The sequence below is a fragment of the Apteryx rowi genome, unplaced genomic scaffold (assembly GCF_003343035.1).
Source record: "Apteryx rowi isolate R43461 unplaced genomic scaffold, aptRow1 scaffold_434, whole genome shotgun sequence".
Taxonomy (NCBI): Eukaryota; Metazoa; Chordata; class Aves; order Apterygiformes; family Apterygidae; genus Apteryx; species Apteryx rowi.
Window position 1 is genome coordinate 392,298 of NW_020450688.1, and position 11,416 is coordinate 403,713.

Genomic DNA, 11,416 nt, shown 5'->3' on the forward strand with positions numbered 1-11,416 from the left:
GGGGCCGCCCGGCATCCCGGGGCCCGCCCGTGGGGGCTGGCGCAGGTGTCCGCTCCGTGGCCGCCCCGGAGCGCAGGAACTAGGCGCCTCGCGCCCTGGCCTTCCCCTCGCCGCCGCGGTGCGATGGCTCTGGATGGCGGTGCCGGGCGTCGCGCGTGGGGCTCGGGGATCGCCGCTCCGCTCGGCCCCGCGGCCCGGCCTGCTTGTCCGACACTCCCGCCACCCTCCCTTGTCCCGTCCCTGGGCTGCCCCCTCCCAGCCCGGGGCAGAGCCGCCTTTATTTTCTTCTCCATCCGCTGCTCTTTTGGCTCCGGCACATCCCGTGCAGCCGCCTGCCCACTCGGCCTCTCCCGGCGCGCCCCGTCTCGTGCTGCGCTCCCGCCTCGCCGCCACCTCTCCGGCCTCCTGCAGAGCGTCCTGGCAGGGCGACAGCAGGAAGCGCCTGGCTGGGCGCCGCGGGGCGGAGGTGGCTGCCGGAGGCACGAGAGCAGGGCCACTCCCCGCCCCGGCGCGGCCTGCACGCTCGGATGGACAGGGCCGGTCCCGTGCCTCCGCGCTGGTGGGGACGTGGGCGCTGCTGGGGTGCTGCACTTCTGCCCCACACGGAGCGAGCGTGTGGCACCGGCGTGGGTGATGCTTGCCCACATGAAGCTCCCGGTGGCTCCCTGTGGGGCCCTGGCCCCGCACCATTCCCACCCTGGCTGTGTTTTGCCGAGTGGAGATCTCCGGTGGGTGATGGGACCAGCGGGACGGTGCTGACCCCTCAACCGCACTGATGTGGCCATCACTGCTGAACACGTGCAGCTATCTCTGGCCGCTTCCCTGCCCTCCGCACGCCCCCACGGCTCTTCCTGTCTCTGCTGGCTTCTGTGCGCGTCTCCAGCGTGAGGAAGAGGGAGGAAAGCCTTCTTCCCTGGGGGCGCCAGCCTGGCAGCAGGCACCCAGGGGACGTGGGCACGGGGAGAGGCCTGCTCACCACTGGCCACCCCGCGCTGCCCGCCCGCCTGATGAGTCGCTGACCCCGGTGCTCCGGGGAAACCTGCAGCCGGAGCTTTGTCAGGGCTGTGGCAGCTTTCCCAGAGCACGCCCGGCTCAAGGGATYGCCGCCAGGCTGGTGTGGGGAGCTGCCAGGACGGCGCAGGCGTGGGCCGTGTCCTCAGGGGCTGAGCGTCCCGGGGGGACCAGCCGTCTCTGCCCAGGTCCCGGTGTCGGGGGTGGCTCGCTCCATTGCTTTCCTGACCTGGGCAGGGGTGCTGAGCCCACTGGAGGCTGGAATATCTGGGCTGACACCAGTTCCCCCTTTTCTGGGTGGTTTCTTAGCTGGAGGACAGCTGTCCAAAATGCCCAGGCTGTTGTGCTGGAGATGCAGAGCTCCCCTGGGCCTGGACATGTTGGGAATCCCCTGCTGGACTTGAAAGCTGGGGCCCGGAGAGTAGCAAGGTCACTGGAGAGAGCAAATTCGCCTGATCCCACCTTTATCCGTTTATGGCTGGCACCTGAGGGTTTATCTTTCCCTGTGCAGTTTAATCCCGATGAGAGGGCAACTTCAGAAACTTTATCTTATCATTTGTTTTCAAAGCCAACCAAACTCCATCCTGTGCCACGGGCAATGAACCCTGGGCGCTGATGGCACATCGCCTCCCCTTGACGTTGGACGTGACCCACTTTGGGACAGGTCCCTCACCCCCCCGACACAGGTGTGTGGGCTTGGCAGGTGCTGCCCACGGCTGCTGGGGTGGCTGGTAGAGCAGGAAACCTCCTTTGCAGTGGGCGCGATTTGGCACGTTGCTGAAACCTCCCTGATGCAATTCCTTTGAGGGCGAGCGAGAAAGGTGAGCCGGGAAACCCGCAGCGCCAGCCTGCCGCGCTCCCTCGCAGCAGTGTTGTTTTTCTCAGGGTGAAGAAGATAATCCGGGGTTTAATTACACCTAAATTCAGATGGACATAATCGGCCTCATTAAGGGAAGGCCCCTGACCGGTACGGCACAGGGAGATTTGCACCCTGCATTATCTGGTGACGGCGACCTGGGTCAGGGGGCTGCATGCTGCAGCCGCTCAGAGCTGTCCCCGTGCCCTGAGGGACCCCTGACCCCTTGCGCAAGGGGCTGGCTTGGGGACACCCTGGGCCATGCTCAGCAGCTGGCCTGGGGACAGTCAGCTGCCAGGGAGGAGAGCAGAGACCACCCTGCTCATCACACCTGCACTTGCTCCACTGGCCTCACGGGTGCAGCACGGGACACCCCTTCTCTCCTGAAGCCCAGCCATTGTTTCCGGCAGGGGGCAAACCTCAGGCCTTGGGGCTTTTGCGTGGTGGGAAGAGCCCATGGGGGCATGAGTGGGGGTCTGGGCACTGACCGGCTGTCCCTCTTCTCCCCGCAGTTTCGGGAGAACCTCAAGGACGTGCTCCCCTCCCTCCCCTCCCAGGACGACTATTTCCTCTTGAAATGGCTCCGAGGTAACGCGCAGGGAGGGCACGGTGGGGGCCGGAGCCGAGAGGGGGGCTGGGAAGCCCAGCACCCACGGATAAGGTGTGCAGCCAGCATCCCGGCATGCTGGAAATGCCAGCCCAGAGTAATTGGGGAATGGCATCCAGAGCCACAGGGATGGGGGCATCTTACCGAAACGCTGGGCTCAGGCTTCCCTTCAGCTCGGCGAGCGGAGGCAGAGAGCTCGAAAGGGCCGCGGGAGTGTGGGCAGGGAGGGAGCGTGGGCTCCTGGGGGCTGTGGCCTGGCTGGAGCCGGGGGCTGCCGGCGGGCAGGCTGCCCGGAGCCAGCGTGCATGGCAGGCTGCTGCTCTTGGACTTTAGAAAGGCGATAAGAGCCGAGATTGGCGAGGGCAGTGGGTTCGGTGATAACGGAGCTCACAGTCTGGGTTTCCCCGGGCTCTGCTGCAGCCACCCCGTGTGTGATTCTGTGAGACCCGTGGAGGAGCCCATCCTGGGCAGGGGCTGGCTCAGCCCCTCTCCCCTGGGTGTCTGGCAGGGCCGTGGGGAGCTCCTGGGCGAACGAGGCAGTTTTGCCCCGCTCAGGGCTTCGGGTGCCTGTCCAGACCCTGCGGCGTGGTTGAGCCTCTCTGCTCTCTTGCAGCACGCTGCTTCGACCTGCCCAAGTCGGAGGCCATGCTCCGCAAGGTGAGAGGGGCCACCTGCCCTGCAATGTGCTCGGGGAGGAAACCCCAGCGCCGTGCGTGGCTCCCAGCCCGCAGCCTCCTGCTGCGGCAGGGCGCCAACCCCGCCTGCCTCCGCCCCATGCTGCGGTTAGGCTCCCAGTTGCTTCGTGTTGCTGTTTCCCTCGGGGGTGGGGACAGCCCAAGCGGGGACAAACTGCCCTGTGCTGGGGCCCTGAACCTAGCCCCCCTCTCCCGACAAGGGAGACCCTGCTGCTGCGTACCCCGGTCGAGGGTTCAGAGCAGTCAGGCTTGGAGTGCTCTCCATCCGCGACACCAGCCCGAGCAGGATGGATCCAGCAGCATGGAGATGGTGGGACCCTCACCCCGGCTTGCTCTGCCTTGTGTTTGCAGCACACAGAGGTCCGGAAGCACATGGATGCCGATAACATCCTTGAGTGGGAGCCCCCCGAGGTGAGTGTCCCCCAAGGTGAGCATCCCCTGGCCACGAGGTACGAGCCACCCCAGGGCCACACGCCTGCCGGGCCCTGAGGTCCCGTCTGTTCCTGCAGGTGATCAGGAAATACATGTCCGGGGGCATGTGCGGCTACGACCGGGAGGGTTGCCCCATCTGGTATGACATCATTGGACCCCTGGACTCCAAGGGGCTGCTCTTCTCTGCCTCCAAGCAGGACCTGCTCAAGAACAAGTTCCGCGACTGTGAGATGCTGCGGCGTGAGTGTGAGAAGCAGAGCCAGAAGGTGAGGTGCTGCCCGCCCACATCCTGCTGGCCTCCCTGTCCCTGGCAGCCCCGCCAGCCCACGTCCCTGCCAGTCTATGTCCCATCCAGCCCTGCTGTCCCCACTGGTTCCTGTCCCATCCATCCCCACCAGTGCACATCCCACCCTGTGTCCCTGCCCCACCATCCACACACGCGTTGTGAGGGCCTTTCTCTCTGCACTGATTTTTGGAGGAGGCTCTGGCTGCATGAGGGTCTGGCCTGGCCAGGGCATGGCCTTGGGCTGCCCCAACCCCTGCCTGCCACCCTGATGCCATGGCTGCTGGCGGCCTGTCCTGCTCTTGCAGTGTGGCGGGGTAGGAAGCTATGAGGTGACGAGGGCTGGGTGCGAACCCGTGGGTGGAACAGGCAGCTGGGCTCAGGGTTGGGCTGCAAGCAGTGCTTTGGCAATAACCACTACTTCCCCGTGCAAACCAGCTGCCTGTATAACCACGGGCTGACCTGGGGCATGTCTGCCCACTGACCCGGGTGCGGCTGGCCACCCCACTGCAGCCAGCACCGCGGGGTGCTGGGGTCCTGCCCTGCAGCCATCCGCTCGCCCTGTCCCATGGCACGTTTCCTCTCCGTGGGGTCTGGCACCCCGCAGTGGCTGGGCTCTGCCTGACGCCCTGTGTCCTCCCTTGCTCCCAGCTGGGCAGGAAGATTGAGGTGGTGCTGATGGTTTATGACTGCGAGGGCCTGGGCTTGAAGCACCTCTGGAAGCCAGCTGTGGACACATACGGAGAGGTGAGGGGCTCACTGGTGTCCCTGCCCCCCCAGCAGGGCTCACCTCCGCTCTGGGCGTCTCCGGCACATCTCCCCGTGGGAGAGAGGGATGGACATGCTGCTGGGGTCAAAACCTCCTCCCTTGTTGTCCTTGAGCTGGTGTGGTGTTGACTTGGGGATCTGGTCTGACTCATGGCCCCGAGGGCTGATGAAAGAGCAGATCCTCACAGGAGCCTGGCCAGGTGCAGACAACCCTGAGGGCAGCTGTGCCCGGGGCATCATTGCACAGTGCTGCTGGCTATGGAGGCCTTTGGAGGGTCCCTGGAGCTTGGGGTGTCCTGTGTGCTGTCCTGTACTCCTCTGCATGCCCCTGGCAGAGCCCAAATGGGGAGTGGGGCAGGGGGTTTCGGGACTGGAGGGAGAGCATTGGGTTTCCCATTGAATAAAGCTCTCTGCGTCTCGCAGCTCCTATCCATGTTCGAAGAGAATTACCCTGAATCCCTGAAGCGCCTGTTTATCGTGAAAGGTGAGTTCAGCCCCGGGGGCAGAGCTGGACCACGCACCCCAAAAACCCATGTTTCTGGGTTGCCACTGCTGTAACACTCAGCTTCTGCTCCCTAGCTCCCAAGATCTTCCCAGTGGCCTACAACCTCATCAAGCACTTCCTGAGCGAGGACACCCGCAAGAAGGTCGTGGTGCTGGGATGTGAGTTGTGCTCAGGCCCTGCTGTATGTGTCCCCAGGGCTGCCCTGGCTCCTCCTTGGGCTGGAGGGCAGGGAGGAGACCTATGGGCTGCTCCCAGACTCTGTGGGGATCCCCTGGGGCTGTATCCAGCCCACCATCCCCACTGGCCTGGAGCGTCCCAACAGGGGCGAGTGGAGCCTTCAACCATTGGGGCTCTTGGGAGGTGGCCGAACATGATGGTTTCTGAGGTGTGTGAGACTTGTGGCTCCTTCCTCGACTGTGGTGGGTGGGAGAGGAGGAAGCCGTGGGAGGACTGCCCTGTCCCCCAGCCCCAGTGGCCCCCAGCTGGGGGCAGAGCCAGCCACAGTGGGGCGGACGTAAGCTGAAAGCAGAGTGCATCCTCCCTGTTTGCCTTCGCCCACCTGGGGCTTTGTTGGGCCAACCCTGGGGGTGTCCCTAGGGACTGGCCCAAGTGAAGACCCTTTGGCTGGGCCAAGGGCTCCCCTGTGGGTTATGACCCTCCAGGAAGCCCCCCAACCTGCTGTCCTCTGCCTCGCTAGCCAACTGGAAGGAGGTCTTGCAGAAATATATTGACCCCGAGCAGATCCCTGTGGAGTACGGGGGCACCCTCACGGACCCTGATGGGAACCCCAAGTGCCCGAGCAAGGTAGGAGGAGATCCCCACCACCCTGCGAGCCCTCCCCAGCGAGGGCAGGGGGCCCACAGTGCCCCATGGTCACTGCTGGCTCCGACCCCTTCCAGATTAACTACGGTGGGGATGTGCCCCAGAAGTACTACGTGCGGGACCAGCTGATGCAGCAGTACGAGCACACGGTGGTGGTGAACCGGGGTTCGTCCCACCAGGTCGAGTACGAGATCCTCTTCCCTGGCTGTGTCCTCAGGTGAGTGGGCGGCCGGGCTGACCCCACAGTGGGGGCACCCTGGCAAAATGGGGAATTGGGGTGATGAGGACCCGGAAGAGGGTGCCAGCCCCAGTGGCAGGACATGACACTGTCTGCCTCTTTTTGGCAGGTGGCAGTTCAAGTCAGAGGGGGCTGACGTGGGGTTCGGGGTGTACCTGAAGACAAAGATCGGGGAGCGGCAGCGAGCTGGTGACATGACTGAGGTCTACCCAAATCAGCGCTACAACTCGCACATGGTGCCTGAGGATGGCTCCCTCACCTGCTCGGCACCTGGGATCTGTGAGTGTCCCTGCTGATCCTGCCGGGGCAGCAGTGTGACCTTGCACCCTGCTACGTGAGCCACGGGTGGGAGATGCAGGGTGGCTGCAGAGCAAACCTGCACCCTGCAAATCCCCCTGTAAAGAGCCAGAGGGGCAGAGGGGGGCGAGTGGCTGACGTGGGGGCTCAAGCGGGTTTTGCCAGCAGGGCATGAGGCTCCCCGCTGTGGGGTTGGGGTGCTGAGCCAACTCCCCTGACACTCCAACCCCTCCTGCCTGCAGATGTGCTGCGCTTTGACAACACCTACAGCTACATCCATGCCAAGAAGGTCAGCTACACAGTGGAGGTCCTGCTGCCGGACAAGACCTCGGAGGAGCAGATCCAGAAACTGGGGGACAAGATGAGCGAGGTGGCCCTCACTAACAGCCCCTAACGCCTGTGCCTGGTGCCTTACCCTCCTGGCTTCCCCAGCCCCGCGCTCTGGCCCCCCAGCACGGGGGCCCATCGTGCCCCCTGTCACCCTGCCTGGAGGGGACCCTGTGTAAGGGGCCTGAGGGGGCAGGGGCAGCTCTGCTGGGTGCCCTGCCTGGGGCCGGCGTTGATGTTGACCTTGCCACCTCCTTGCTGGGGGGCAAGGGGGACTTTGGTCAGCCCCGCTGGGTCAGCTGCTGCCTCCTTGCCCCATGCTGGTGGGGCCCCACAGAGTCAAGCAGGGCCGAGCCTGCCCCTCACACCAGCCCAGGGCTTTGCACCCCATGGCCTGGGCAGGGACCTTCCCCTCCATGCACTGAGCGGGGCCACCTGAAGCACGCACACAAGCACCCTGCACTTTTTTTAGGGTGCAGCAGTCCCAAACAGCAGCTCTCTGCACCCTGAGGACAGCACCAGCGAATGAAGGAGACCCCACTCCACCCTGGAGGGCCGCAGGGAGGACAAAGCCGGGGGCTCGCTTCCCCCAGGACATGTGGCCAAGGAGGGGCAGATGGGGTGCTGGGGCTGGTGGGCAGTGACCCACGTGTCTCTCATGCAAGCCAGGAGGGCCCCGTGGGGGATGCAGCGGGAGTAAAGGGATGGACAGAGCCATGTCTCGCCTGCTCTCTGGGGCTGGGGCGTGCGGACCCTAGCCCCATAACGAGGCCTGGCCATGCCTCCACCTCCATCGCTGGCCCCTGCTGTGCCCCAGCTCCACAAGCGGCCCCTGCTGTGGCCCAGCCCCATAACTGGACCCTGCTGTATCCCCAGCCCTATAACCATCTCCTGCTGTGTCCCCAGCCCCATAGCCAGCCCTTGCTGTGCCCCCAGCTCAATAACAGGTGCCTGCTGTGCCCCAGCCCCATAACCGTCTCTGCTGTGTCCCCACCTCCATAACCGGCCCCTGCTGTGCCCCCAGCCCCCGATGTGGCCCAGCCTCTCTGACGCGCCGAGGTTCCCTGGGCCCTCGATGCCCCACGTGACTCGCCCCGCTGACGCAAGCATTGCGTTGGCATCCCCGTGGCGCGGCCATTAGCGCGGCTGCAATAGCAGGACCGGCGCGTTACGCACACATGCATTGCGTAGAGCTTCGCGGGTCACGTGACTGCCAGGACCCGCGTCGCCGCCGCCATCTTTTTATAGGGCGGAAGAGCAGCGAAGATGCCTACCTGCGTTCGGGGATCGTCTGCCAATTCCCGGCAGCGCGGCGCGCGAAAAGCGGCAGGGCGCGGCGCGGGCAGCCGGCGGGGCCGTGAGAGACGGGGCGTGCGGCTCACTTCGCCGACGCTCCCTGGGCGGGGTCGGCGGCGCTACACTGGGGCCGCGGCGGCGGGAGCGCGCTATGGGGGCGGTGGAGCCCGACCTCTACAGGGACACGTGGGTCCGCTACCTGGGTGAGCGCCGCGCGCACCGGCACCGGGCACCAGCACAGGGCACTGGCACGTGCGGGACGGGGCACCGCGATCCGGGGACGCCGTGCCCGGGCTGTGCGGGACGGGGGACCGCGACCGCAGGGACACCGCGCCCGGGTTGTGCGGGACGGGGCACCGCGACCCGGGGACGCCGTGCCCGGGCTGTGCGGGAGGGGAGCCCCTGGCCCGGGGACACCGTGCCCGGGCTGTGCGGGACGGGGCACCGCGACCCGGAGACACCGTGCCCGGGCTGTGCGGGACGGGGCACCGCGACCGCGGGGACACAGCGCCCGGGTTGTGCGGGACGGGGCACCGCGACCCGGGGATGCCGTGCCCGGGCTGTGCGGGACGAGCCGAGCCCCGGCGCTGGCGCTGCCCCCCGGCAGGGATCCCCGGCCGTTCCGCCTGGGCACAGCTGTCCCTCGGTGTCATCGTTGCCGCGCGGGGACAGGCGACTCGCTGATGGCAGTGGATCCAAGGTGACCTGGCTGTCCCTGTCCCATCCCGCCGGCCGGCCAGGGCAGGGCTCCGGGGCTGCTGCAGCCCAGCCCTCCTGCAGGATCAGGCCCGGGGGGGGGGGCCTCTCCCTACCCCCATCACCCCATGGCTGGGACCTGCCTGCCTCCTGCCCCAGTGGCACCTGGCTGTTGCAGCGGGGGCACGGAGCCTGGCCGGACCCCCTCGTGCGGGAAGCTGCCTGCCAAGATGTAGGGGCCAAAGCTGGTGCTTGACAAGCCAACTGGGGACCCTGGAGCAGATCCAGCTTCCTTTTGCTGGAGGGGTGTCCAGCGTGCCCCAGCCCCCCTGACCCGTCCTGGCCCCCAGGTTATGCCAATGAGGTGGGAGAGTCCTTCCGTGCCATCGTGCCCGTCTCGGTGGTCTGGGCCAGCTATGGCGTGGCGACAGTCTACGTGACAGCAGATGCCATCGACAAGGGCAAGAAAGCGGCGGTGGTGAGTGTCCCGGCTGGTACCATGCCCCTTCCCCTCCGCGGCGGTGGCCCTGGGTCCCTGCCAGCAGCACCCTCCCTCGGCCTCATCCCATGCTCTCTGTGCCCCCCAGGCCCATGCACACAACCCCGGGAAGACGACGCAGGTGGGGGTGGCTGTGGTGGACACCTTTGTGTGGCAAAGCCTGGCCTCCGTGGCCATCCCCGGCTTCACCATCAACCGCATCTGCGCTGCCTCCCTCTACCTCCTGGGCTCGCTGACCCGCTGGCCGCTTCCCATCCGCAAGTGGACGACCACGGCACTGGGGCTCTCCGCCATCCCCTTCATTGTCAAGCCCATCGACAGGCAAGCGCTGTGCCCGGCCCGGTGCACTGAGGGGTGGGACAGGGCTGCTGCCTCTGCTGCGGACAAGCTCGGCTGTGCTCAGACCCCGGCCCATCTGCCTGCCCTGTGCAGGCAGGGCATGAAGGACAGAGCATTTCTGCTCCGCAGGGACCCAGCTTAGCCCATCACAGGGTCTGGTCTTGGTGACACATGGGGTGGCAGGGGTTCAATGCTGTTTCTCACTGCTGTGATGGTGCCTGGGGAGGACAAACAAGGCTTTGCTCCAGGTCTGGCCAGGACATGCCCCCCCCCCCACCCCAAAAGCCTGGGAAGGAAGAGGAGCAGTTGGGAGCTGAGATGGGGGTATCTTGGGATTGCTAGGGTGAGAGCAAAGCAGAGGTATGAGACAGATGTGGGACAGACCCCAGCTCCCAGGGGCAGCTCCCAGCTGTGCCATCCCTCCGTGAGTCCCAGCTCATCCTGCTCTCTCCCCTCTGCAGGACTGTGGATTTCCTCATGGACTCCAGTGTTCGCAAGCTCTATGACACAGAGGGAGAGCCCCCATCCTCATCCTGAGCTGCCTCAGAGCAACTTAAGAGGCTAGCGGCACCCTTCCTCCCTGTGCACCAGCACCAACCCCGCACCATCCACCCCCAGCAGGACCGGCTCCTGGAGGGGCTGCGACATGCCGGCACTGCCTCGGCATGTTCAGGGCTTTCCAGCAGGATCTGCACCGAGCCAGCAGCGCCAGGGACTCCCAGCAGAGCCAGGCCAGCCCCAGCCCCAGCCCCAGGACTGGTAGGAAACCAAGGCACTTTGAAGATTTAGGCTGCTGAAATCCGTTCACTGTGAAACCATCCTCAGGACACAGCCCCATCAGACTGTTTTGCTCTACCAGCACCAATTGACTCTCCACTCACAGACTGGTCCTAATAAACCATTTCAAATCTGACCCTGCTCTGGCTGTGTGTGTTGTTTAGGGCACTGAAGTGCTGCCAGCACCAGCAGGACCTGCTGCCTGTGTCCCCTCACAGGGAAAGCTGAAGGCACGAGCCTCAGCCCTTAGGAGAGGCAGGCAGGGGAGAGGAGTTGCTGCATGCTGGGCCCAGGGCCAACCCCAGCTCCGAGCACACGTCTCCTTTTTCTGCATGGATGCACCCAGCTGCCCATGCTGTGACAGCCACTGCAGCGCTGCTCCCACCACCTTCCTCCTGGCCACAGTCCCAGCCTCCAAGAGAGCAGCTGCAGCCAGGAACCCTCCACAGCCTTCAGGTGGTGCATCTCCCTGTGCAGCACCAGGAGGTCCCCATGCAGTGTCCTTGCACAAGGAGCCAGATGTCCCAGCCTGGGACCCAAACACCCAGCAGCAGGACCCTGCACCCATTTCTCTTAAACACAGCCCCAGCTGGGACCCCCTCCATGCCCCAGAGCCACCAGGGATGCTGCTACCCTCCTCAACCCCTGTTAGCAGACTTACAGGAGACCCTGGGGACAGAGATCTAGGAGCTGCCACCACTTCTGACCAGCTCAAGTGCTGCCTTTTACAACCCTGGTTCTCCAGAGCAGGCTAGTCCCAGCACTGCTCCAGCCTGGAGCCACCAGTTCCTACAGCATTCACTTTTGGGCTATGCATCACAGGCTGGGGACACTGGGACATGCCACCAGAGCCAGATGGTCTAGAGGACATGTCACTGTCATGCCTTACCCCTGGGTGAGGCTGCCAGTCACAGCTCCCTCTAGCCTCTGGGAGCTTCCTCCTTCCTGCAAGGGAGAATTAGATGCAG

The 11,416-nt window shown here is 65.2% G+C and overlaps 2 protein-coding genes across 5 annotated transcripts; both read left to right on the forward strand.

The window, feature by feature from the left end:
• Window positions 1–2,382: 2,382 nt before the first annotated feature.
• Window positions 2,383–7,537, forward strand: SEC14L2 (SEC14 like lipid binding 2). 4 transcript variants are annotated; one of them, XM_026076612.1, is made up of 12 exons: window positions 2,383–2,455; window positions 3,088–3,131; window positions 3,521–3,580; window positions 3,679–3,867; window positions 4,536–4,631; window positions 5,076–5,136; window positions 5,232–5,315; window positions 5,855–5,961; window positions 6,057–6,196; window positions 6,327–6,496; window positions 6,757–6,884; window positions 7,314–7,537. In XM_026076612.1, exons 2-12 carry the CDS (start codon window positions 3,120–3,122, stop codon window positions 7,368–7,370), a joined length of 1,104 nt encoding a protein of 367 aa, XP_025932397.1. In that variant the 5' UTR covers window positions 2,383–2,455; window positions 3,088–3,119; the 3' UTR covers window positions 7,371–7,537. The 4 variants fall into 4 exon arrangements, with proteins under 4 accessions (XP_025932397.1, XP_025932394.1, XP_025932393.1 ...); XM_026076609.1 differs by having other exon boundaries at window positions 2,419–2,455; window positions 6,327–6,420; window positions 7,314–7,372; XM_026076608.1 differs by having other exon boundaries at window positions 2,419–2,455; window positions 6,327–6,420; window positions 6,757–7,537.
• Window positions 7,538–8,097: 560 nt separating this feature from the next.
• Window positions 8,098–10,584, forward strand: MTFP1 (mitochondrial fission process 1). Its single transcript, XM_026076613.1, has 4 exons — window positions 8,098–8,340; window positions 9,184–9,311; window positions 9,421–9,653; window positions 10,133–10,584. The coding sequence occupies exons 1-4, from the start codon at window positions 8,289–8,291 to the stop codon at window positions 10,206–10,208; spliced, it is 489 nt and encodes a 162-aa protein (XP_025932398.1). The 5' UTR covers window positions 8,098–8,288; the 3' UTR covers window positions 10,209–10,584.
• Window positions 10,585–11,416: the final 832 nt, after the last annotated feature.

Bases quoted from the DNA above. Each gene is read 5' to 3' on its own strand.
- SEC14L2 (XM_026076612.1), top strand. The intron at 6,197-6,326 runs GTGAGTGGGCGG...TCTTTTTGGCAG, and splicing joins TTCCCTGGCTGTGTCCTCAG to GTGGCAGTTCAAGTCAGAGG. The intron at 6,497-6,756 runs GTGAGTGTCCCT...TCCTGCCTGCAG, and splicing joins CTGCTCGGCACCTGGGATCT to ATGTGCTGCGCTTTGACAAC.
- MTFP1 (XM_026076613.1), top strand. From the start codon at position 8,289: ATGGGGGCGGTGGAGCCCGACCTCTACAGGGACACGTGGGTCCGCTAC. The intron at 8,341-9,183 runs GTGAGCGCCGCG...CCTGGCCCCCAG, and splicing joins CACGTGGGTCCGCTACCTGG to GTTATGCCAATGAGGTGGGA. The intron at 9,312-9,420 runs GTGAGTGTCCCG...TGTGCCCCCCAG, and splicing joins AGGGCAAGAAAGCGGCGGTG to GCCCATGCACACAACCCCGG.